This window comes from Coturnix japonica, chromosome 12, assembly GCF_054131305.1.
Source record: "Coturnix japonica strain WE chromosome 12, WE-NBRP24, whole genome shotgun sequence".
Classification (NCBI taxonomy): domain Eukaryota; kingdom Metazoa; phylum Chordata; class Aves; order Galliformes; family Phasianidae; genus Coturnix; species Coturnix japonica.
In genome coordinates this window covers 3238360-3261442 of record NC_140674.1, presented here as the reverse complement: position 1 = coordinate 3261442, position 23083 = coordinate 3238360, and the positions used below count along the sequence as shown (strand labels likewise).

Below are 23083 nucleotides of genomic sequence, written 5' to 3'. Positions count from 1 at the left end.
CCAGATGGAGAAGGAAGGAGACACAGTCATTGTGAAGTGGCATTTTAGGAAATGTATGGATTTGCATATTGAGTGTTGTCCTGCTGTTGGTCTGGGCTGCACCTTCCTCTTTCTTCTCCTGGATGGCAGTCACAGTTGAGCACTGTAATCATGGAGGAAAAAAAAAAAAAGTTATTCTACAAAGGGAAGGCATCTCCAACAGAAGAACAGGGTTAAAGTAGCATCTGACTTGAAAAATAGCTGCTGCACATTTCCATGGTCTCCAGAATATGATGAGGGTAAGCAGGACTGTCAGTACATGAATCTGATGGCAACATCAGCTTATCCAGGAAAGCAAGCTTCTGCCTAGGCTCACCTGTAGTCCTCAGGCAGCAATTTAAGAGTCCTGTGTACAAACAGAGAGCTTTCCCCTTTCCTAATAAGAGGGTGGTCCCAACTGTATGTCCTGCAGTCAGGAGGAAAAAAGCCTCTTCTGTGATTTCCAGGGTATGTGTCTTCTCAGATAGCTCAGCACTACCATTTCATGGGCAAGTGAGCAGAGCTAACCTCACATGCATCCCAAGGGGATGAGGATGTGATGGCACCAGCTGGCTGCTGTACATGGACACAGTCCATGCTGGGTATCTGCTTTGGGCTGCCTTATTCTGGGGATCTCTGAGTCTTGTACCAGTAGGGCAGTGAAAGCAGGCCCTGTGTGCCTGATTACTTCACAAGTAAAGGGCAGAATGTAAGCCTTGAAGAACCTTATGTGTTTGTTCACTGGGTGTAGTCTTGTGCTACAATAAATAATCTACTTAACTGTCCTTCTCCACCTGTATTCATTTCTAGGGCACAGATGCCACCATGCTTATCAAAATCAATTCTCTCCATGGAAAAAGTAGAATCTATATCCCACCTAAGAGTGACCATGACACCAAGTTTGGAATTAACCACTTTGCTGGGGCTGTCTTTTATGAATCAAAAGGTGAGCCTTAGCTGGGTGTGGAAGATGAAGAGAAGAGCATCATTTGCCATGGCCGTATGGCACTCCAGAGTAGCGTTGATCTCTGATTTCTCAAGATGAGAGTTCAAAACATTCAGGTTTATTTAGCTGAAGTCAGGAGGTCAAGAGGATTACTGTAAACTAATCATCAAGTTACAGCAGATGAAGTGGAGTTTAGCTTGGCAGAGTTGCATTAGAGCCAGCAGGCTGCAGAGATGACAAGTTGTTCTTTCTTTCTTTTTCCATCCTATAGATTTCTTAGAGAAAAACAGGGACACGCTGAGTGCTAATGTAATGCAAGTGGTTCATTCCTCCAAAAACAAATTCCTGAAGGAGATTTTCCAGGTGGAAACAACCCCAATTAGTCTGGGACGTGGGACCATCCGGCATCTTGGAAATGACCAGGCCTACAAGGTTGGTTTTTACTGACACTGTGCTGCAGAACCAACTAATTTCCTTACTACGATGCTCTGGCTGTTCTTGATCTTCACTTTATATTGTGCTGTTTCTGCACATGCCTTCCCCTTTCACTTCTTTAAAGGATTCTGGAGGAAAAGTTAGGAGAGTTCTGGCCTTTCCCTTCTTGCAGAGTGGCTGGCTAGCACAAAGAGCAAATAGCTGTGCTGTCACAGAAGGCCACTCCATCTCCCATAGACAGTCTCACTAACCTGCACATTGCTGCAGCTTTAGCTCTCCCCCCACATTCAGAGCCTTTGTGACAAAGTTCCTGGTGTCTAATTATCACAGAAACATCAGTGCCTGGTGGTGTCAGGAGCCCCAGTGAAGTGCAGTGGTCTGGAAGCACTGTGGGCTGGAGTTGAGGCTCTCTGCCTTGCTGCAGTTTTCATGTATCCTTATTTCTGAACCCTTAACCATGCAGTATCAGTACTGTGTGAAGGTACTTTTGCTTTTAGTGTTTATATCTCTGGGCTTCCTTCTCAGAGCAGAGGGTGAATGGTTAACTTGTTGCCTTACCTGTTATCTCTCTACTCTCCTGGTATTTTTTTCTGATCCTGTTCTCTCTTCCTCAGTCTCTAGCCCAATGTGGCTTTTTGCTGTCCAGAACATCTGGCTACGGACAGGTAAACAACCTGTGGGAGAAAAAAAGAAGCTGTACCAGATACAATACAAAGATGGCTTAGCATCTATTAAACGTTACGAGTAACTTAAGATGAAATATCAGGCCTATCTATGTTGGTCTGATGGGTTTTTCTCTTTAAATAAGGTTGTGTTATTGGGGGGGGGAAATGTTTCCTTAGGAAAACATTTAGAAAGTAGAGCAGCATGAAAAGAAAAGAGCTACTAGATGTGGACTGCCATCCACAAAAGCTCAGCACTACTCCAGCAAGAAGTTCCACCTAACAGTGTCATGTCCAAAGGTGGTCTGTGAGACTGGGAGGGCTTCAGCCTTCTGAGACCATGCCATTGCTTTACTGGTACAGCAGAAAAGCCCCCGTGGTCTGTGAGTGCAAACTGCTTTTGGCACCAATACAGTTTAAACATCTATATGATGTTATCCTATCTACTTCAAGCAGATGTTTGCTAGGCCTAAAAAGCATCAGAGCTGCTTATGAAATACTGCAAGGAGCTACTTTACAAGGCATGAGTGTTTGGTCGCTGGAGGGCAGCATTGCCACACAGCTGAGAGCAGAAGGTGGCAGCTCAGGTGTTGAAAAAAGGCACTTTAATGTAAGAACCAGCAGAATGAGGTGCTATAAAGATCATTAAAGGAACGACAGCCACTGGATTTACATTTATCTGGAGTGGGAAAAGCAAAAAAGCAAGCAAATAAAACCAAACCCACAACCTGAGCTAAAGCAAAATAAAAAGCTGCATTGTGCTGTTACGACTCCAAGCTCACAGGAGGCTGTAGGGAAAAAAAAACAGTGTATTCTTTTTGTTACTTAGAATCTGCACTGTAATTTAATACACTCTTAAAACACGGAAGGAGCAGTTAAGGCCTATTGTAGTAATGTTTGGAAAAGGACAAAGGTGAAACTCTGCTTGCAGGGAAGTGGGGAAGTCAGGAGATAATTGCAGCCAAGTGCAATCCTTCTGCGCTTATACCAGTGCAGCTGGAGCAGAATTCAGCTCAGAAGCTGTGAGACATAAAGCACTGCATCTGCAGGCAAAAATAAAGCAGCTTTTACATTATCCTCCAGTAGAAGATTACTTTTTCACTACTTACTATAGCGTTAATGAGCAAGGAAACCACCGTAAATGATAAAGGAAGAGCTGTTCTTAGCAGTGCTAGCTAGCAATAAGCAAAGTGCCTGCCTGCTCAAGAGGCTATTTTTGGGAGTAGCTGTTTCCTGCCAACTTTTCAGGCATGCAGCTGTGAATAATAGCTTGGCACCCAAGCCCTACACAAGGCACAGTCTCAGTTACAAGAGACAGGCCTATGTGGGCTCCTGTGGGTTGAATTTTTTCCACCACAGCCAGCCCTACTGCTGGAACTTATGCCCAATAGTGTTGGGTATCAGCGGGGTTGTAAGGTGCAGAAGGCAGATTTAGCTCCCTTATGGGTAAGCAGCATTTCCTGGCAGTTGTATGGTACCATTACCTAGTACACAAATAGAAAGATTTATGAACTGGCCCTCTGATGATGGACAATGTAGAAGACAGCATGTGCTTACTCTTCCCAGGGCCTGGATACCACCAAGCGGCTCTCTACTCTGGGGGGACAGTTCAAACAGTCCCTGGAAAAGCTAATGAAAATTCTTGGTCAGTGCCAGCCGTACTTCATCCGCTGCATCAAACCCAACGACTACAAGAAGCCACTGGTAATGATTTAACAATGTGAGGTCTTGTTTTCAGTAAAAGTTTTAATGAGAAAAAGCTGTCAGTTGCTGCGTGGGATTTTCTATCTGTACTTCAGCCAAGAGCTGGAGGACAAGGTATTACTGAAATAAAAGTGCAGTATGATATAGCAAGGTTCATTTATAAGATCATCTGTAAATCCATCCTATAGTGATGAGTGGCCAAAAGAATACATAGTTGTACTACTGAGAGCAGCTGTAGAAGCCATAAGCTCTTGTAAAAAGAGAACTGGAAAGTTTCCAGCCCCCAGTAAGGGGACAAACAAAAACTGAGATCCAGCAATGACTATACCATGAAATAGCCTGAGAGAGATGAAGGAAGCTGTGGGTGAGAGGGACGATACAGCTAAATCTGACACCACAGGAAAAGAGGCTCAAGTTTGTCATTAAAATGTTTGGCTGGGTCTTGGGGGAATCAAAACCCAGTTCTACAGTAACTCCTTGTTTGTTGGTAGCTGAGTGGCTCAATCACTTTTAAAGTTGTGCATCTGGATTAGTGAGCTTATTTTTAATCTGTATTACAAGAAACTAGCAGCAGTCATGCTGTGCTAAGCCCAAAGGACTTGAGTTTCTACTGCAGTTACTTGCACCTGCAAAACAATATCACCATTCACATGAAGTAACAGTAATAGAATTGAAAGTGGTTGCTTAAGCCTGTCAGAACTTAGTAAACTGTTTCTGCTGCCAGACACATGTGAAGACCCTTGAAGGCAGCATGTTTACGCCCATAATTAATTAATCTGGGACACTGAAAGAAGTACAGTTAAGAAAAGCACAGTGGTTTGTTTTGCAGCTCTCTGAGGTCTCAGGTTAATAGATGTGCTCTGTGGAATGTTGCCTGTGCAGCCTCTTTCTGTGCTAATGCCCCATCTGCTTTCTTTTGCAGCTGTTTGACCGGGAGCTGTGTATCAAACAGCTGCGATACTCAGGGATGATGGAGACCATTCGGATCAGGAAAGCAGGCTACCCAGTTCGCTACACCTTTGAGGAGTTCTTTGACAGATACAGAGTCCTCCTGCCACAGTCTGCGCTAGCACCGGTGTGTTAGCACAAGCTTGCTTTAAGCAAATCTAACCTTTCTTCTGAGGTGTTAGGTCTTCCTCACCAGAGAAAGTTCTTAGATTACTACTGGCACAACAAAGAGCTGTCATCACTGGAATGGTAGCTAAATACTGAGAACCTCACTTGGACATTAGCCAAAAGTAGAGTGCTTTTAGGTCCAGCTATCCTGGACTTGCTCCATACACACACTCCAGGCAGGGTGGCATTACTATTGCCCTCAAGTTGTTTGTTTTTCTGCAGTCATTTTCCTGTCATTTTAACTCTGGAATGCTTCACCAAGCACTAATGTTCTTCCTTTTCTTGACCATTGGAGCTGAACACTTTCATTCATTATCCTGCTGGCCCAGAGGTCTGTTAGACCTCATCTGTTTGCATTCTTTGCTCTTTGAAATGCAGGGCCATATGTTCCTTACATAGTACAGCCACTCTGTTTCCAAACAAGCACTAACATAACGACGCTTTTGCACATCAGGTGAAGAATGATGCTCGACAGTGCTGTATCAGAATCTCCGAAGCAGTGCTGGGCAAAGATGAAAGCTGGCAGGCTGGAAAGACCAAGATTTTCCTTAAAGTAAGTAAAAAGAACAGTTTATTGTCCCTTCTCCTGAAGAATTGGGCAGTTCACTGTAAAGCCTGAGCTGTCAGCACAAAAGTGGTGACCTAGAAGGACTGGGTCGCTTAAAGGTCTCTCTTGAAACTCAGTCTGGATCTGTGTTCTTGAAGAACATAATTTGATAGACGCAAGCTTGGTGTAGGAAGGAGCTGATCCTCTTCCTGTTCTGCAGTGGTGTAGCTGAAACAGTTGTGTGATGCATTGGATTCTGCTCAAGTCCAGAGCATTATTTATTTATTTATTTTAAAAAAATAAATGGACAGCAGCATGTTGCCACAGGAAACTTTCTTACCCTAAAGCAAGATCAAAAAACATCCCTTCTTTAGGCAGATTCTGTGCTTGTTCATTGCTAATACCAGACATGACATGGCTGGGTGGTGCACAATCTTTCTACTGCAGATTGCACATTTGAATCCCAGCTTGCACTATGCCACACTGATTCTGCACCTCTTTCAGACCTTGTGTCCAGTTTTCAGAAGGCGTGGGGATGTTTGTTCAGCTGTATATCAATATTTTTTTATAACAGGATTATCACGATACAGTATTGGAGCTGGAACGACAGAAGATACTCACAGATAAGGTTCTTCTTATCCAGAAGGTGATGAGAGGATTCAAAGACAGGTCAGTGGTGTTAAAGAAGGGAATTTGACTTGGCTTGAAGCACTAACATTTGTACTGTTCTCTACCATCCTCACTGAAACATTTCTGATTATGAAACGTATCAGTCCTACTTCCCACTGGCCCTAAATTCAATGCTCATCATGTATCAATGTGTCTGTACAAGTTTTGCACAAAGATTTGCTCTGCCTCAGTTTATTTTCCAAATGCAGGATTGCTGCATGTGCAGCTGAGAGGAAGGGTTGGAAGGAGGATTTGCACTTAATATTCACAGCAAGCAGCACAGATACCTCACTAGGAATCTGGAAAACAGGAAGTTTATGTGCAGTCTGTTCTTTCCAGAGCTACAAGGAGCTTCATGTTTAGGATACTTCTTTAAGATGTAGAAAAGAACAAAGATAGAAAACTAAAGAGACAGAAAACTACCTAGTCCTCCACTTTGACCAAGATGCACAACTCTTTTTTGGTTTGAAATATTCTTCAAAAATGACTTTAAGGTCAAAGTCAGATGTATCAAGGTAAATGAGTAATACTTTTATCTCATCCTTTCTACTTGCAAATAACAAAACAAAAATGAAAGCTCTGACTTCAAGATCTCAGCTGATTTGTGGTGCTGCTTCACCTCCAGAAGGAGCTGAGCTCCTGTGAAATTCCCCAGGGTATGCGTTATAGAAAAGGTCCGGCAGCCTCTTCTCACGTCTCCATCAGCCCGGAAAAGGCATAAGCAGACAAAACACTTTCAGTGAGGATAATTCTGTTACATGTGGTTTAAAGTACCTGAATAGACTTTGTACTGCAGCATAATACCTTTCTTGTGTTACTCAGAAGCAGGAGGAACAGCCCTTGCTGAGCTTCAGGCTTGCCCTAGCAAGATGCCTACTAGTAATGGAGTTAGTTAGTGTAGCTTTAGCTTTACCAACTCTAATATTCCTATTCAGTAGCAGTGGCTGAGATCAGAGCATAGAAATCCCACAAACAGAAAAAAAAACACCACCCTTACTCTTTATTCTTACCCTATGAAGCAGTAGAGATAACTTATTGCTTCTCTCCTCACCTCTCTGTTTGCATAGGAAGCAGTTTTTGAAACAGAGGAAATCTGCCATAGCTATCCAGGCAGCTTGGCGAGGCTACTGCTGCCGGAAGGATTTCAGAACGGTAAGAACCAGGTGTACATGTATGTGTGTACATAACAACCAGAAAGATCAAAGCAAGAGAATGGTGAGACAGGAGATGTAATGACAAAGGGACTACCATGGTAGAAAGGTGTTCCACAGAACAAGGAAAAGTGCTCACCCATCTCTGAAGATCAAGGCTCACAGGAAAGACTCCACAAGGGAGAGATCTCCAACCAAAGGATCCTTCCCCAGTGGTAGTCATCCCTTTAATGAGCTCTGAGAGGCACAGCCAGGCTCCACCCTTCCAGTCTCATAGCTGCATTGCCTTCACCTGTGTTCCTGGGCTGACCAGGTCCTTTCCTCAGGTGCTCCATCAGTGGGTCAGGCAGGGACCCAACAGTTCCCATACACTGTGTGTGTATTTATATACCATGCCTTGCCAGGCTGAGGGGAGCATGGAGGATTAAAATATTCACAAATTAGGAGGAGAAAACCAAAATGGCAGAGTATAAGGAAGGGATTTGTTGGGTCCAAGGAGGACACTGTGGCATCTCATGGCTTGCAGAGCCTGTGATGTTTCTGCTTACTGGTGAAATAGTAACCCAACTAACCTCTGGCAGGCCTGGCTGCAGTGCCCTGGCACCCCAGTGCTCCCACACTTCTGTTCCAAGGCTGCCATTTGTGCATCACTGACAAGCTGTGATCAAAGGGTCTTCCACAACTGTTAGAACAAAACTGGAAATCTGTACTGAAATAGCAGCCTGTCAATCTCTCTCTCTCCTCTTTTTTTAAATAATGACTGAACTTGCATAGATTGTCATTTCTGTTGGTGAAACAAGCTGGAATATATTGGTGATGCTTTTGTACTGTGAGCTTGTATGGAAACTGTTAATGTATCAGAACCTCCCACTCCTGAAGGGCAAGAGGAGAAACTGCCAGTTAGAGTCAGGAACATCTTCTATTTTGCATCAGTGACCCCATCCCTATCTGAAGAATCAGGATGTTGCCCTGCACTCAGCCCCATCTTTCTCTGACTCCATCTTTCCCAAGGCTACATCCTGTTTGTTATTTTCCCATTCTCTTTGTTTCATTTCTTCTCTCTTCTTTCTCTTGTCATCATCTCAGGCCAATCTCTAGAATCCTCAGTCTCTAGGTCCTCTAAAGAACTCTCTCTCATGTGATTTTGAAGGCCTATCACTGGCAGAAATCAAAGTATCCCCTCTGATGGCAGTACCACTAACCTCTTCTAGTGTCTTTATCCAGCTACTGAGTGTTGTTGTCTTCTACTCATCTGACTGCACCCCAGACTCACTTGATTGAATCACAACCACTTCTTTTTATTTTCTCCACCTCCTACAGGTTATGCTGGGCTTTGGCCGCCTCCAGGCCCTCTACCGGAGCCGTCAGCTTGCTAAGCAGTATGAAACAACCCGAGTGCACATCATCAGGTTCCAAGCTGCATGCCGTGGTTATCTAATACGTCAAAAGGTAGCAGCGCAGATGAAAGCTGTTTGTGTTATATACAGGCATATGCAAGGGACATGTTTGTTTGCCAGTTTCCATGGATCAGAACTTCAGTGACAGAGCAGAAATGTTTTTGACAGAAGGGAGGATATAAGATGTGTATATTTTATTAGTCATTCCTGCAAAGGAAGATTAATTTCTTCAGCAAGGCCTGATAGTGTCACTTTGGGATACATCCAAAAGGGAAACGTGATGTAGCGTATATTGGTATGCACTGACAGATAAAGTCCTGTACTTACTACCTGGGCTATCCATTGACATGGGGACTCTTGCTGTGGTTTCCTTTCTGTATTAAATCTTGTACAAACAAGGGAAAGCCGCTTAGCAAATCTCCCTTGGTCCATTCCCTAAATGGAGTTGGGATATAACCCTGGTGTGGACAGCTTGCTAATGGTGTAACTTGCTCAGCAGTTTTAGAAACAGTAACAGAATGGTTCTGTTGCCTACAGAACAAGGTCAAGCTGGAGGCAAGGAATATCCGCTTGGAAGAAGAGAAACGTCTCATTAGTGTCCTGGGCCCAGTGAAAGCAATGGAAGAAGCAATGAGGTTAGAAAAGGTAGGTATGTCAGCTAAGGAATACTGAACATAATACGCTTTTCCTGTACAATCACTAAGTGATACAATTCTTGAATATAGAACATTATTATCAATAGACCAGCAGTCTACAAAGACAGCTGTAGGAGCAAAGCAGTTTGTAATTGCCTTTTATCCCTGCACCCATTTCTTTTAGCAGAATGATGTTCCAATCATGCTTAATGAACTTCTGTGTTTAAAGGAACATCTAGCTACTCTGGAAGAAGAGGAGGAGGAAGGACTAAGGATGAATGATGATTATGTCGACAGACACGCTAATTATGATGTTATCAGCGACCAGGAGATGGTGGACAAAATTTTTGGGTTTTTACCTTCTATGATTGGAGGCCAAGAAGGACAGGCTCCTCTGGGCTTTGAGGTACAGTGGTCATGTTCATGTAAATCTACCAGATCTGTGAGAATCCCATCAGTGGTCAGTTCTGCTTACTGAACTGTACAGTGAAAGAATCACCCAAATTAATCATCCAGACAGTCTCTTGGGCAGCCTGCTTTCAGAGGTCAGTTCCCAAAAGCTTTTGGTCACCTGCCATTGAGGAAATTTGTGTTGTCAAAAACCACTTTGCATTTCTTTATCCCAGACCCCCACCAAATAATGCCATTCTGTCCATTTTGGCACCAGCCACGTGTTCTGCTGCCAGTGCTCTCACTGATTTTCCAGCTGGCACAAGTTGGAAGTTCGTGACCTAAGTTATCTCATGTTCTGAAAAGCAAAATTTGGCTGACAGCTGTAGAGTAGACTGGACATCTACTATCTACTACTGTCCAACTGCACAGATGGAGTAGGGAGATTAGGTAGAATAGAATGGTCTGGATTAGTACAGGATATGAACAATAAGACAGTACCTGTGTTTTGCAACCAGCAGTGTTCTTTGTGAGCTGAAGACCAGGGCAGGAGAACAAACTCTGGGTCCCAGTAGTCTGTTGGTGCCTGCTGAAAATGGCTTTAGTGTTAGCTGGAAAGTACATACAATATCAGATAAGAGAAAGAGATGCTTCTTACCATTGAATGACAGAATGGCTTAGGTTGGAAGGGACCTTAAAAATCATCTAGTTCCACCTCCCTTGCTATGGGGCTGGGGGCCCATCCAACCTGTCCTTGAGCACCTCAGGGGATGAGACATCCACAGTTTCTCTGAGCAGTCTGTGCTAGGGCCTCACCATCCTCTGAGTAAAACATTTCCCTCTAACACCTCATCTACATCTCTTTTAGTTTAAAACCATTCCCCTAGTCCTGTCACCATCTGTCCACATAAAAAGTTGATCTTCCTCCCATCTATAAGCTCCCCTTTAAGTACTGGAAGGTTGCAATGAGGTCTCCCTAGAGCCTTCTCCAGGCTGAACAAGCCCAGCTCCCTCACCCTGTCTTCATAGGAGAGGTGCTCCACCCATCTGATGATCTTTGTTGCCCTTGTCCACCAGAATCCCCCAAGTCCTTTTCTTCTTCATGTTCTGCACAGGATTTGGAAACAAAGCCCAGCAAGCTGGAAGAGGTGGATCTGGACATGATTCCTATGAGCATGGAGCTAGAAGAGGAAGCAGATGGCTTGGAAGACTACACCTTCCCAAAGTTTGCAGCTACTTATTTCCAGGGGTCATCTACACATACACACATCCGGAAACCACTGCGGCACCCATTACTCTACCATGACGACAAGGACAATGTCCTGGTATCTTGCTCCTTGTTGATGAACCTGCTCCCCTCACCTCAGCACAGCCCTAGGAGCCAGAGACTTTAGAGCCAAACAGATACTCCTAATCACTTGTATGAAAGTAGTTGTTCACGTCAGCATTTTGTGGTGCTTTGCATGCAGGCATTTCACACAGATACCTACCTAGCACAAGATCTTTGGTCACCTTTAGTCTGATGACAGAGAGCTCTCTGAGGCTTATTTGGCTTCTTCAGATAGCCTCTATCTTCAGATAGCTAGAAGTGGTCTGGTGGGTAAAGGCAGAGTAATGTTCAGTGAGTTTGTTTTCACTCCAGCCAGAGCACACATATGAAGTGCCAGTAAAGAGAGCGCTGAGAGCTGAGCAACCACAGAGCATATCTGATATTCCCACTAGAGCTGCACCCTCTTCCTGAGTGTGTTGTGAACATTGCTCACATGGTTGGATAAGAAAGTAAACTTCAGGTGTGAATGGCAGGAGACAGGGATTAACAGCTTGAACTGGGTAAAAGAAGGCATGAAGCATGGCATGAAGCATTCTGTGCACTTGGCAGTGTCTGACTGTGCTTCCTGTCTCTGCAGGCTTCTCTAGTTGTGTGGGTTATCATCCTGAGATTCATGGGGGACCTTCCAGAGCCAACAATGTTTGCCAAGAACGCCACCAAGAGTGGTTCCGTGATGACACAGATATATGACACACTTGGCAGAAAAAACCAAGTCCAGTTCAAGAACAACAGCCCAGATATGGTGAGATGATCAAGCCATGTTTGTATTTTTATATGCTTTCCCTGGTTTCTGTGCTGTTCTACTGAGACTGAGAAAAGCTGAGGAACCTTTGCATGCTGCTGTACTGGAAATAGCAGAATTGCAAGAGGGTGTGGGGTCATCCCAGGAGGACAACACAGCTCCTTCTGGCTGGAGGGGACAAAACAAAACCATCTCCATTTGGCTGTCTTTCCTTTCTCCATGAACAGTTCTCGCTGTGCATAATTTCCTATGTTGGCAATATTTGTTGTAGAGAGAAAGCAAAAAGGATAACAAGATTTCCAAGGGCATCTCTTCCTTGAAGCTGAAACGGTCCTCCAAGTTGACAGGGAAGGTAAGAACTGGAAATAAATGGCCCTTAAGTCTCTTTGCCTGGACCTTCATCCATTGTGCACTGATACTCTGGCAGATTCACTTCAACCCTTATTGCTGGTGAGGGTGAAAAGTTTACAACTGAACTGCTGATATTACAGAACAGTTTACCCAAAGCCTCGACTAGACTAAGAACCACCATGTGCTTAGGACTGTACAGGATGGTACCAAAAAGATTTCCTAGCCAGTAATAGTAGTGCTGTAACACTGTATTTTATGAGTTAGGTTGTATGTGGAGCAAGATCTGTTCCTAACTCTGCTGCTGCTCTCAGCAGGAAGAGTTTTAGCCAGAAAGACTGAGGAGGAATGTCTCTTATTTCCAGGACAGCTGCCTGGTAAGAGGGAAGGCTTCTAGAGCTCTCAGGAGCTCTGATTGGTTTCTTTCAGGTGACAGACCAGCTGAAAAGTGGAGAAGAGGGTTTCCAGGAGGACAGCTCGATCTCTGAGAGACCCATGTCCAACCTAGAGAAAGTGCACTTTATCATTGGCAATGCAATTCTGCGCCCTGCCATCAGGTAAGAAACCTGCACTTCTTTTCTAGGATGACGCACTCATTACATCAAGGAAATCCCCTTTCCTAAGTCCATGGGGTACCTTCCCAGTGCTGGAAGTGTCCCTTTTTTTTATCTTTTAAGATTCCTAACTGAAACTCCAAACCAAACTCTATAGCTGAGACCATAGGCCAAATACCACTTGCATCTCTTCAGCAGCTGGGTCATCTTTATTTGTGGGGATGGAGATTGACTCCCTTACTGCCTTTTCTGGTGCCTTTATCTCATAGGTCAGCTGCTTTCTGCATGGCTTTTTGCATTTCCCACAAGTAAGCAGTGGGGCAAAGCTCAGGGCTGAAACCCAATAACACACAAAGGTGAAACACAGTCCTGTTATGAGGGAGAGGAAAACCTAAAAGACTGTGAGAAACATGGAATTGATGTACACTACACATAGGAGGGAGGTTCATAACCTCAGTTTACCAGTAGCCTACAGATGAGCCTTCAAGCAGTGTACCCTAATCAAACTGCTAAAGGACTGGCCTGCTGGGTTTCTCAGCTGCTACAGGAGGAAATCCTGCTTGCAAGCAGTGTGAGGCTGGGCATTAGTCCAGGTGTGGTGTGAGTATATGAGTATGAGAGAGTCCAGTTGTTTCATACCTGACCCTGTGAATTCTCCATTTTAGTTTGTTTTAACTTATGCAACTCACTTCAGTAACAATGCCCAAAGGCACAGGCTTGGCCTTAGTCTCAATCTCCCTCTCTACCTAATTGCTCAGTGTCTGTCAAAATGCTCCCAGATCCTCTTCTGACACAAACTGCCTTCAGTCAATGTATCAGAAAGGCTGCAAGCTACATATCTGCTCCCTCATTCTGCTTTTCATCATAGGCTCTACCTGGGAGCAAAAACCTCATCCACCTTGTGTCTCCTCACATCATGTGAGTCAGATGCATGCTCCAAGAAAACTTAAGAGGAGTTTAAACAGTGGGTTTGTTTACATGCAGCTTTCTGCATCCATTTCCAATGTCCTTGCTGCAGGCAGCTTGCATTTCAGAAGCTCGCTCTGACCCACTGTGCCTGAGGCCTCTCTCTGCTGTTTACTCATTTTCCTAAAAGTATTAAATGAAGCAGGATGCTCCCCCTCCTCCTTATCCCCAAACCCACACATGTGCTGACAAACAGGAGCCATGAGACACCAGCCACATACTGTGGAGAGCTTAGGGCAAGCTTCACTCATAGGAGACAGCAGTGCCATCTGGCATGTGGATGGAGCTCCTTGGCTCATCACAGCAGGAATTCCAGCACGGGAACTGAACTTGAACTGGTTGAGTAACAAGGGGTGGCAGAGGACACGAGGCTTATGCTGAGCCTTTTCCTACCAAAGCCAGTTATTTCTAGTTGTACGTTACAGGTGGTACCCTAGTTAATTTGGTTAAATCTAGCTCAAATCTACTTCTTTCTAACAAGCTTGCTATAGAAATGTCTATTTCTATCATCATTATCTTTTGCTTTCACGTGTTTTATTACAGAGATGAGATTTATTGCCAGATTTGCAAACAACTCACTGAAAACAGCAGCAGGAGCAGCTATGCTCGAGGCTGGATACTTCTGTCACTCTGCCTTGGCTGTTTTCCCCCTTCAGACACATTTGTGAAGGTACATTATTCACCTTTCCTATAGCAGCTCAAATGCCTCAGCCAACCTGGTTTCTTTTGTATTGCAGTGTTCTGACACAAATAGCCACATGAAATGTCTGGCTGCTATAGCAGCTGGTGCTATGATTCAGCAGGAAGGGTCTCATCTCATTTGCTTATCTTGTAATTTAAAGAAATGATTGCTGCACTCACATTAAATTATTTTTTCATGACTTGGCCACAACTTCCAACAAACCAGACATAAATCCAAGACATATTTCAACACCCATCTTTAACCAGAGTGTGAGCTGTGCAGAATTCATGGAAGACTTGACTTCCTCCAGATCTTTCTTTCTAAATCAATGCCTTCAGGAATACTCTCAATCATTAAAATAACCAAGTGACTGACCCACGATCGCACTAAATACAGATCAAGTATGTAAATACAAGTCTATGCTTATACCACATCATCCAAGCTGTCAAAGGCATACAAACTCTAAAAGCTCAGTTTCTCCAGTCTTTTCTTTTCCAAAGGTCATTCTAAGCTTGTCTATTAGCTAAAAAAGATTTATAGTGCTTTATGATCATTTATGTTTCCCAATTCATCCTTATGCTCTGTGCATACAGTACCTACTGAATTTCATCCACAACGGACCCTCAGGCTATGCTCCATATTGTGCTGAACGTCTGAGACGTACCTATGTCAATGGAGCAAGGACTGAACCTCCAAGCTGGCTGGAACTTCAGGTAACTTTTCTTTTTGCTTAATCATATTGATCTGTGTCATTTTATGGTAGATTGCATTTACTGATCTATGCTAACAGATCTTCCAATCTGGTCCAATCATGGACACATGGGATTTGAAGACAGCTTCATTAGTCTGCACAACTTCTTAGATTCATCTCTTCCAACTGTTCCATTAACCTAAACCCAACAGAAGACAGAAGTTAGAGCTTCAGCGTGTGATCTGCACATACTCAGGAGCTCCAGGCCAGGACAATCTACTGTAGGAAACTCTACACACCATTTTTGGAAGGAACTGAGCAGGGCTTATGCTTTTGAAATGGAGAGAGGATGCGTGAATGATAGCTACGGCTACATTGCCCTGCTCCTTCCTTTAAATGTCAGCCTTAGTACTTGTAATTAGAAGTCATGTATGCTGTAAATTAAGCTCTCAGTTCCATTCCTTCCTAAATTTGAATGACCCCATTGCCTACCCTGCATCCTCCAGGGCAAAATGCTTCCTGCAGTCCATCACTCTGCTGATGCACAAGAGGCTACACCCAAAAGTCAACACGCTAAAAAGGCCTCAGGAAAAAATCTATCAGTTCACACTATCATGAATCGATTGGCTCCCCTGAGCTGTGGGGAGTTGGAAACTGGATTCCAGTGCTGCCCCAGGGACATCATTTATACTTAAGACCTGCTACACATTGAAGGAACTATGAGCTTTGGAGGTTCACTATGTTGACTAGTGTGAACATACAGAGTGTGGAGCTCCTAAATATAAACGTCTTCTTCAGTTTTTAAGAAAATAAGGTTTGCCCACAGTTGTTTCTCTTGTTTACCTCTGGAATACAGGCAACAAAGCAGAAGAAACCCATTATGTTCAATGTCACCCTGATGAATGGCCAGAGCATCACTGTCCCTGCAGACTCTGCTTCGATCGCCAAAGAGATCTGTCAGTTCATAGCAGATAAAACCAAACTGAAGGATATCTTTGGTTTTTCACTCTACATTGCCGTGTTTGATAAGGTAAGGTGTAGACAAGTAGAACTGAAGCTGTCTTCTCTTTCTGTAGAGTTACAGCTGTGAGAACTACCTCTGACTCCTGGAATCACTCCTGTTCTTGTCCCAGAGTTTGAATCAAATCAGTTCTGAACACCAGCTGAACCCCAGGGCAGCACAGTTCCTGCCGAGTTCTGGGATCCCACCCCTGCTGGCCATGCATGCAGCACTCAGAACTGCTGCAGCAGGTTGAAATTAGCAGGTCTCACACAATAGAGTGCCTGCTCAAAGGTGGATTTCCCACCTTCACTGCTGCACACAACTTTCTTGTCTTGTGTCACAATGATGCTGATGCAGTCCCTACCACATGGCACATACACTGAAAGCCACGGTCTTTGCCAGTGCTGCCTCTATGAGCTCATGTGCTGTCATTTTAGCCTTTTTTATTTTATATACAGCAATACTGGAGAATACACACAATAGGATAGATAGATATAGACAACAGGATGACATCTTGATACTCAGTGAGGCTCCAATTGCAAATAATAATAATAATAATTCAGACATCATGGCTCTGGGCAACTTGATCCAGCTGTGGTGTCCCTGTTCATTGCAGCGGAGCTGGACTAGATGGCCTTCAGAGGTCCCATCCAACTCTGAGGATTCTATGATTCTGTGACCATTTTAGTTTAAATGACACATTTAAGGGGATATACAAGGGATTAGAAAAAGTACAAGGAGACAAACAGCAGACTGCAAATCTTGCAGCAATGCCTTTTTATCTTCCAACTAATTTTCCCCAGTAACACCCCTCCACATAATACACTTAATTACCAAAGTGTAACTTCCACATCCATATACTTACCTTTTCAGATACATATATTTCTGTGTTGGGAGACTGGGAGCATTGGCTTTGCTGTCCTTCACTCCGATGCAGCACAGGCATGCCAGTAAATGCAGTGTCCCTTTGTTCTAGGTGTGGTCATTGGGTGGAGGACGGGATCATGTCCTAGATGCCATCTCTCAGTGTGAGCAGCTGGTGAAGGAGCGAGGCACACATGAACGCCATGCGCCCTGGAGACTTTACTTTCGGAAGGAAATTTTCACCCCATGGCACAACTCCCAGGAGGATCCCGTCAGCACTGACCTCATTTACCACCAGGTCATTCGAGGGATCCGGTTTGGAGAATACCGCTGTGAGAAGGTGTGTCTCCTTATTCATCCTCCTAAACAGAGCAAACTAAATGAACACTTTCCTGTGCATTTAAAAGCAAGAGCATGAACAAAGTTTCTAGCAGCTGTGAACATCTCTTCCTTTCTAATGGATAATTCCAGTCCAGGTGATCGTGCCAGCTGTCACAAGGCCAACTGTCATAGTTCTTTGCCTGCAGCATGTTTCAGAGGGGCAGTTTGGTTCCTTTCTAAGTATCTTTGCTAATAATTTCTTTGATACCATGACTGTGTCAAGTTCCTCTTTCCTTGTGCTGGGCGGCTGTCAAGAGTTATCCAGAAAATAATGGAGAAAACTGCCTTCAAGCTTGAACAAGGTTAGCTGGGCTTTGTGACACCTTTCTAGCCCTCTTTTAATGGCTTAATTGTTCCAGGACGAGGACTTGGTGGAGATAGGTGCCAAGTATTGTTACATCCAGTTTGGAGATACCATCCACAATGAACTTGTGCAGAAAGTGCTCCATGACTGCATCCCAGTGAAACAGCTGAAGTCCAAGCCCCTGGAAAAGTGGGTGAGCCTTATCACCTATGCGCATGCTAAGGTAAGAGATTTGTGTAGCACTGCTGGGTAACCACACTCAAGCACCAGCTTCTGCTTCCTTCCCCATTCCCATTTATGAATTGTTCATTGAGGGAAGAAGGGAAAACAGCTCAGATTGCACATTCCAAATAGGAGTGGGAGAGAGGAGAACCTTTCCACTCACTCTTCCATACAGGGCTCAGTGATGAGCCAGAATGAATGAAGTATATTTAAATCTCTGAATAGAGTTTCTTCGAATGGAGTCAAGATTTTAGTCTGGAAATACTACCTGAATAATTGTCATGGCACCCAAAACGTGCTAGACTCTGATCAGTCAGTGGGGATTTGAAGGAAATCTGGAATCCACTTGCCTACAAGCAGCCTTAGCTGCATGAAGCTCTGTGTCTGGTCCCACTGTGAATTTCCTCGGGTACTGCTGCCATCACTTACAGCAGGGGGCTGCAGGGAACCTCCTGGAACAGACCTGCTCTTCATTGTCTCCAGATCATGCAAATCAGAACTCTCTGAGAAAAACTGGTTCTCTTTTTCTCCTGCAGGCCCCATACACACAGGATCGTCTCTCCCGTCAGGCTGTGAAGGAACAACTTGTAGACTTTGCTCGCTTTCAGTGGCCTTTGCTTTTCTCCAGATTCTTTGAAGTCACTAAGTTTTCAGGTAATATCCCAAGCCTAAGAGTTACGGACAGATGTAAGTTCAATAGAGGAAAATGTACATAGCATTGATAAGGAGGTGTTATTTTTCTGCATTTTCAGGTCCCAGCTTGCCCAAGAACCACTTTATACTTGCTGTAAATTGGAAGGGTATCTGCTTCTTGGATGAGTCAGAAAAGCGGCTCCTGGAGCTGACCTTCCCAGAGATAACAGGCATCCATACAAACAGGTGAGTGCCCAGAAAGGCAAGATCTGAAGAAGGCAGTCCTGCTCATATTCAGAATGGGGTTCCATGTAAGAGGGTGGTATACTTTCTCTGCCATTCCCCTAAGTGATTTCATCTGAACCTGGAATGGTGAGTTAGCCTAGGTCTGGGAAACAAGAGAAACATGTTCCAAGCAGCCTAGAAAGGACATGATGAACTGGCTGAATCTTCCCAATCAGTAAAGGGAAAGATAACACTGCTCAGATGGAATAACATAAGGAACTAAATGAGATTTTATTCTTGCTCAGTTGTTCCATAAGAAGGGTGTTTTCTTGTCTAGAGTGAAGCATTTTTATACAAAACATGGTGGAGCCCAGAGAACCCGAACCATTTCACAGAGCCATAAACTTCTAATATAAATTAGGATCTATGGAGTTGTCCACCACCTCGGCTGTGACTGCAGATAGCTCTGTATTTTTGGATGCTCTGGTAACAAACTGCTTGATAACACACAGGGCAGTGAAATCATTTGGACAGAGTTGCACTCTCATCACCCTTCGTGCTGAAGAGTTTGTCCTGACATCTGTGAACAGCATTGTCATCGCTGAGCTGGTGGTGATGTTCCTGGAGGGGCTCAAGAAGAGATCACGATTTGCTGTGGCAATGCATGAGAAAAAATCCCAAGGTGAGTCCTGGAACTCTTCTGCAGGGTGAGGAAGGCATCTGGAGAGAACTCACAGCACTAGTTTAAAAAGAGCTTGAAGAGAAGTGGGAAAAGTTCAGCCAAGGGCTGCTTTGCTCCAGGAACAACATTCAGTGGTCAGCACAGTAATACAGAGTGTAAGGCAATGTGATTCAAATCTTTTGCTTACAAATCAGCCTACCTTCTATTTGCCTATTTTGTTTAGATCTTACAGTGGCCAGCAGCTCAGCCTGCTGACAGCAGGAAGCTGGAGCTGGGCTCCCTGGAAATACTTCCCAGAAAAAATTCTTCCCATGCTTTGCTGCCAGCTCTAGACTCAAATTCTGCAACCATTTGATTCAAATGGAGTTCTACTGTTGCCCTCACTGGAATAAAAATATCAGGCTAGCGTAGGAAATTTAACTGATTCCTCTGAAGTGTTGGTTGAGGATTAGCTTTATTTACACAAACCACTTACTGTTGCTAATCAAATTCCGGACTCCAAAATACAATTCTCTTGTCTTTCTTGTTGAAACGCCTTTGCATTTTCTTGGTCTGTCAAGCCTGAACAGTACTCCCTTATTCTGTATTCCAGAAGATCCTGCCATCCTGTCCTTCAAGAAGGGAGACTTGCTAATCTTGACCGAGGATAAAAGGCTGGATGCAAATTCTGGCTGGATCCATGCCCAGAATGACAGGACAGGCAAAACGGGGAATGTATTTCTGGAGGAGATGTACATCATTCCTTCTCTTACAAAGCCCTCCAGTCAAGTACTGGTAAGAAGAGTCTCTTTTAAGAGACTGGAAGATAGATAATGGTTAATTATGATTACACTTTTAAGTGGAAATTAATTGTTCTTCCAATGTCAGATAAGTTCTACATCTCCCAGTGATGCAAAAGCATTTCTTTATGCCCTGTCTGAACTGCCTGAAAACAAAACTAAATGTAGCCCAAACTCTAAGGAGAAAGCTGCAGCTTTATGAAGCAATGACTTTCAAAATAAGGGTCCGTCCAGTATCAGGGAGTTCAGTACCTGGAATTGGTAGCAATTATCATAGGTGTGAAGTTGAATTTTCCCACATAAAAGCAGCATTTTTCATAGAATCACAGAATGGCCTGGGTTGAAAAGGCCCACAGTTCTCATCCAGTTCCAACCCCCTGCTGTGTGCAGGGTCACCAACCAGCAGCCCAGGCTGCCTAGAGCCACATCCAGCCTGGCCTTGAATGCCTGCAGGGATGGGGCATCCACAGCCTCCTTGGGCAACCTGTGAACAGTGCGTCACCACCCTCTGGGGGAAAAACTTCCTCCTAAGATCCAACCTGAACCTCCCCTATCTCAGTTTAAAACCATTTCCCCTTGTCCTATCACTGTCCACCCTCATACAGATTTTTCTGTAGAGCATAATAGGGTGCTTTAGAAGAACAAGTACTTCCAGAGAGTGAACACAAGGTTTCCCACTGATCACTGCTAATAATTTCTTTCTTCAGTTTTGGAGACAGTAGATTGGATGTTGTGCTAACTAGAAGCTCAATAAGTGGGCAAAAAAACAACCCACCACAATGCTGGTGATAAACAGGTGCAGTCTGAACACGTTGTGCCGTAGATAATCACACATCTTGCTGGCCACTGCTGTTAAGTCTATGAAGTTGCTTTCCTGAGTCTCTCACCCCCTGCAGCACAGAGTACAGCTCTTAGTACGCATCCCCTGCATGTAAACGCTGAGTGACTTCTCTACATGGCTGTGTCCTTCCAGAGTTTGCTGATGATGTCCCCAGACCAGAGGAGGACAGCATCGCAGAACTCTTACATAGAGGAACCTGATGAAGAGGATCTCAAAGTGAAGCCTTACACACTGGAGGAGTTCTCCTATGAACACTTCAGGTGAAGCTCCCTGTGCAGTGTGAGCACAAGGAAAGTTCTAGGTTTTAAGGATCACTGAAGACCAATAAGAAACCTTTTCAGATTGGGTTTCTTTTTGTTCCCTGTAACGAAGTGTAACTTTGGCACATCACCTGCTTCTACCTGTTGTCTGCAGCAATGCAAAGGGATGGGAAGACAAATCCTAGCTGGAACTTTTATTTATTTCCAGCAGGCCCTATGCTTACCTCCCATCCACTCCTCAGTACCAGCCAGCACTTAACAGACTACATCTGAGACATTGGAATTTGAGAAAATGTAGCCTTCCAAACTCCTCTCCTTTTTGCAGGCATTCCCCTTTCTGGATTTTAAAGAAGCTGCATTTTCCCCTATTTGTTGTCTGGTATTATCAAAGGAGATCACTGTCTTGAGAAGGAAGGTGCTTGAGAAAGACAGGAATCTTTTTATAACACTCACATCAATGCTGATCTGATAGTTTTGTATTGCCTGCCCTTGTTTTCATCCAGAACTCCTGAGAAGGAATCAATCAGCAAAGCTGTTCTCCAGAAATCCCGTGGGCACAGCCAGCTGTGGGCACACTCTAAGGATCCCTTAAAACAGCCCTTGCTGAAGGCAGCCTGCACAGACCCTGATGTTCGGGACGTGGCTTGTCAGGCCTTCATTGATATCCTTTTAATTTTCTCTTTAGGACCTGAGAACTCTTGGGGGAAAGAAGAGCTGCTTCCATGGAACACCTCCACTGAGATCATACCATGTCCGTGTTACTGGGGGCACACTTACATTAAGCAGAGAAGGAGGAGTGGGGGGGTTTATCAGCTCTGCACAACTTAGCGTTGTTTCCCTTCTCTCAGAGAAAAAAGTCCCATTCCCTCCCAGTGCTCCACAACTTGTGATGACCCACTTAACTGAGAACATGGCTGCTGAGAGAGCGGGATTTATTACATATGCCCAGAGCAAACAGTTAGTACAGCTGAAGTCACAGACAAACAGCAACTGCTGCACAGGGAGAGAGAATGAGCAAAGAATCAGTTACAGACCTTCACCCTAATATTTCCCCCTCAGACCCATACAGAGTGCTTTAACACATTAGAATCCAACTGATACCTCCCACTTACCTTTCAAATTGTCCTGCTTTTGTCCTTAACTGCAGTCACCCATCATGAAATTCATGGGGGACTACCCCTCAAAGCAGACACACTCCTCCATGGAAGTCACTGACCAGATATTTGTGGCAGCTATCAAGGAAGAGGTCCTGCGGGATGAAATTTACTGTCAGATCATGAAGCAACTGACTGAAAACAGGAACAGGTACTCACCCAGGCATAAGAACCCTCCTCCTGGGGACTGGTGTTCCCCAGAACACTGAGGGGGGAGGGTGCACACATGCTGGCCTGACACCTTCCCTTACAGTGAAAGGTGAGATATATCTAAAGGCAGCCTGGTGAGAAAATAAATCATTGCAGAGTTTTCGGGTGCTTTCAGTGGCTGTTCTCCCAGACCCGTGTTGGTTTTCAGTTTCCCAGTGGCAGCATTTCCACCCTACAAACACGTAGTTCACTAGATCATGGGTGCCCAACCTTTTTTTGGCTTGCCTGGGCTTCATTGTGTGAAGAGGAATTGTCTTGGGCTGATGTTCTGGTTGTTGCTGAGTGATGGCTGCACACATAAAGCCAGGCTGGGCTGCTGTGCAGGGAAGAGGTGCAGCCATGGTAGCAGAGGGGCAGGGCTAATTACTAGCTGCCACGGGTTGGACATGCCTGTAGCCTCAATCTTTTACCACCAGTGAATCCCTCTGAACAGTTGTATCAATTAACACACAAATGGCTTGCAGGACACATTGGTTACAGAGGCTCCTGTGCGTGGATAAGTCTCTGAAACAGACCGGAGTTTTGCTTCCCAATCCAGGAAA

The 23083-nt window shown here is 44.5% G+C and overlaps 1 protein-coding gene and 1 long non-coding RNA gene across 9 annotated transcripts in view; one reads left to right on the top strand and one right to left on the bottom strand.

The window, feature by feature from the left end:
* The window catches only part of MYO7B (myosin VIIB), a 46640-nt gene that overhangs the window by 12881 nt on the left and 10676 nt on the right, over nucleotides 1-23083 (top strand). Inside the window, exons 14-40 of one of the 3 annotated variants that reach the window (XM_015871003.3) lie at nucleotides 829-964; nucleotides 1236-1396; nucleotides 2014-2064; nucleotides 3628-3765; nucleotides 4688-4840; nucleotides 5336-5434; nucleotides 6003-6097; nucleotides 7165-7249; nucleotides 8569-8697; nucleotides 9183-9290; nucleotides 9510-9686; nucleotides 10786-10995; nucleotides 11578-11742; nucleotides 12014-12094; nucleotides 12520-12647; nucleotides 14154-14280; nucleotides 14886-15005; nucleotides 15840-16013; nucleotides 16963-17190; nucleotides 17591-17758; nucleotides 18294-18411; nucleotides 18510-18636; nucleotides 19128-19297; nucleotides 19893-20071; nucleotides 21050-21177; nucleotides 21681-21838; nucleotides 22329-22482. In XM_015871003.3, coding sequence (XP_015726489.2) covers nucleotides 829-964; nucleotides 1236-1396; nucleotides 2014-2064; nucleotides 3628-3765; nucleotides 4688-4840; nucleotides 5336-5434; nucleotides 6003-6097; nucleotides 7165-7249; nucleotides 8569-8697; nucleotides 9183-9290; nucleotides 9510-9686; nucleotides 10786-10995; nucleotides 11578-11742; nucleotides 12014-12094; nucleotides 12520-12647; nucleotides 14154-14280; nucleotides 14886-15005; nucleotides 15840-16013; nucleotides 16963-17190; nucleotides 17591-17758; nucleotides 18294-18411; nucleotides 18510-18636; nucleotides 19128-19297; nucleotides 19893-20071; nucleotides 21050-21177; nucleotides 21681-21838; nucleotides 22329-22482 — 3767 coding nt within the window. Of the gene's footprint in view, nucleotides 1-828; nucleotides 965-1235; nucleotides 1397-2013; nucleotides 2065-3627; nucleotides 3766-4687; nucleotides 4841-5335; nucleotides 5435-6002; nucleotides 6098-7164; nucleotides 7250-8568; nucleotides 8698-9182; nucleotides 9291-9509; nucleotides 9687-10785; nucleotides 10996-11577; nucleotides 11743-12013; nucleotides 12095-12519; nucleotides 12648-14153; nucleotides 14281-14885; nucleotides 15006-15839; nucleotides 16014-16962; nucleotides 17191-17590; nucleotides 17759-18293; nucleotides 18412-18509; nucleotides 18637-19127; nucleotides 19298-19889; nucleotides 20072-21049; nucleotides 21178-21680; nucleotides 21839-22328; nucleotides 22483-23083 lie in introns of all 3 variants that reach the window. The other 2 variants (XM_015871002.3, XM_015871004.3) reach the window with 2 other exon arrangements.
* LOC146758731 (uncharacterized) lies at nucleotides 7-22423 on the bottom strand. 6 transcript variants are annotated; one of them, XR_014933124.1, is made up of 5 exons: nucleotides 16852-16975; nucleotides 11161-11263; nucleotides 10172-10259; nucleotides 1958-2073; nucleotides 7-142 (listed from the first exon to the last, which is right to left on the bottom strand). It is a non-coding gene; the product is annotated as an uncharacterized LOC146758731 (long non-coding RNA). The 6 variants fall into 6 exon arrangements; XR_014933123.1 differs by lacking the exon at nucleotides 11161-11263 and having other exon boundaries at nucleotides 16852-16986; XR_014933125.1 differs by lacking the exons at nucleotides 10172-10259; nucleotides 11161-11263; nucleotides 16852-16975 and adding an exon at nucleotides 22290-22423.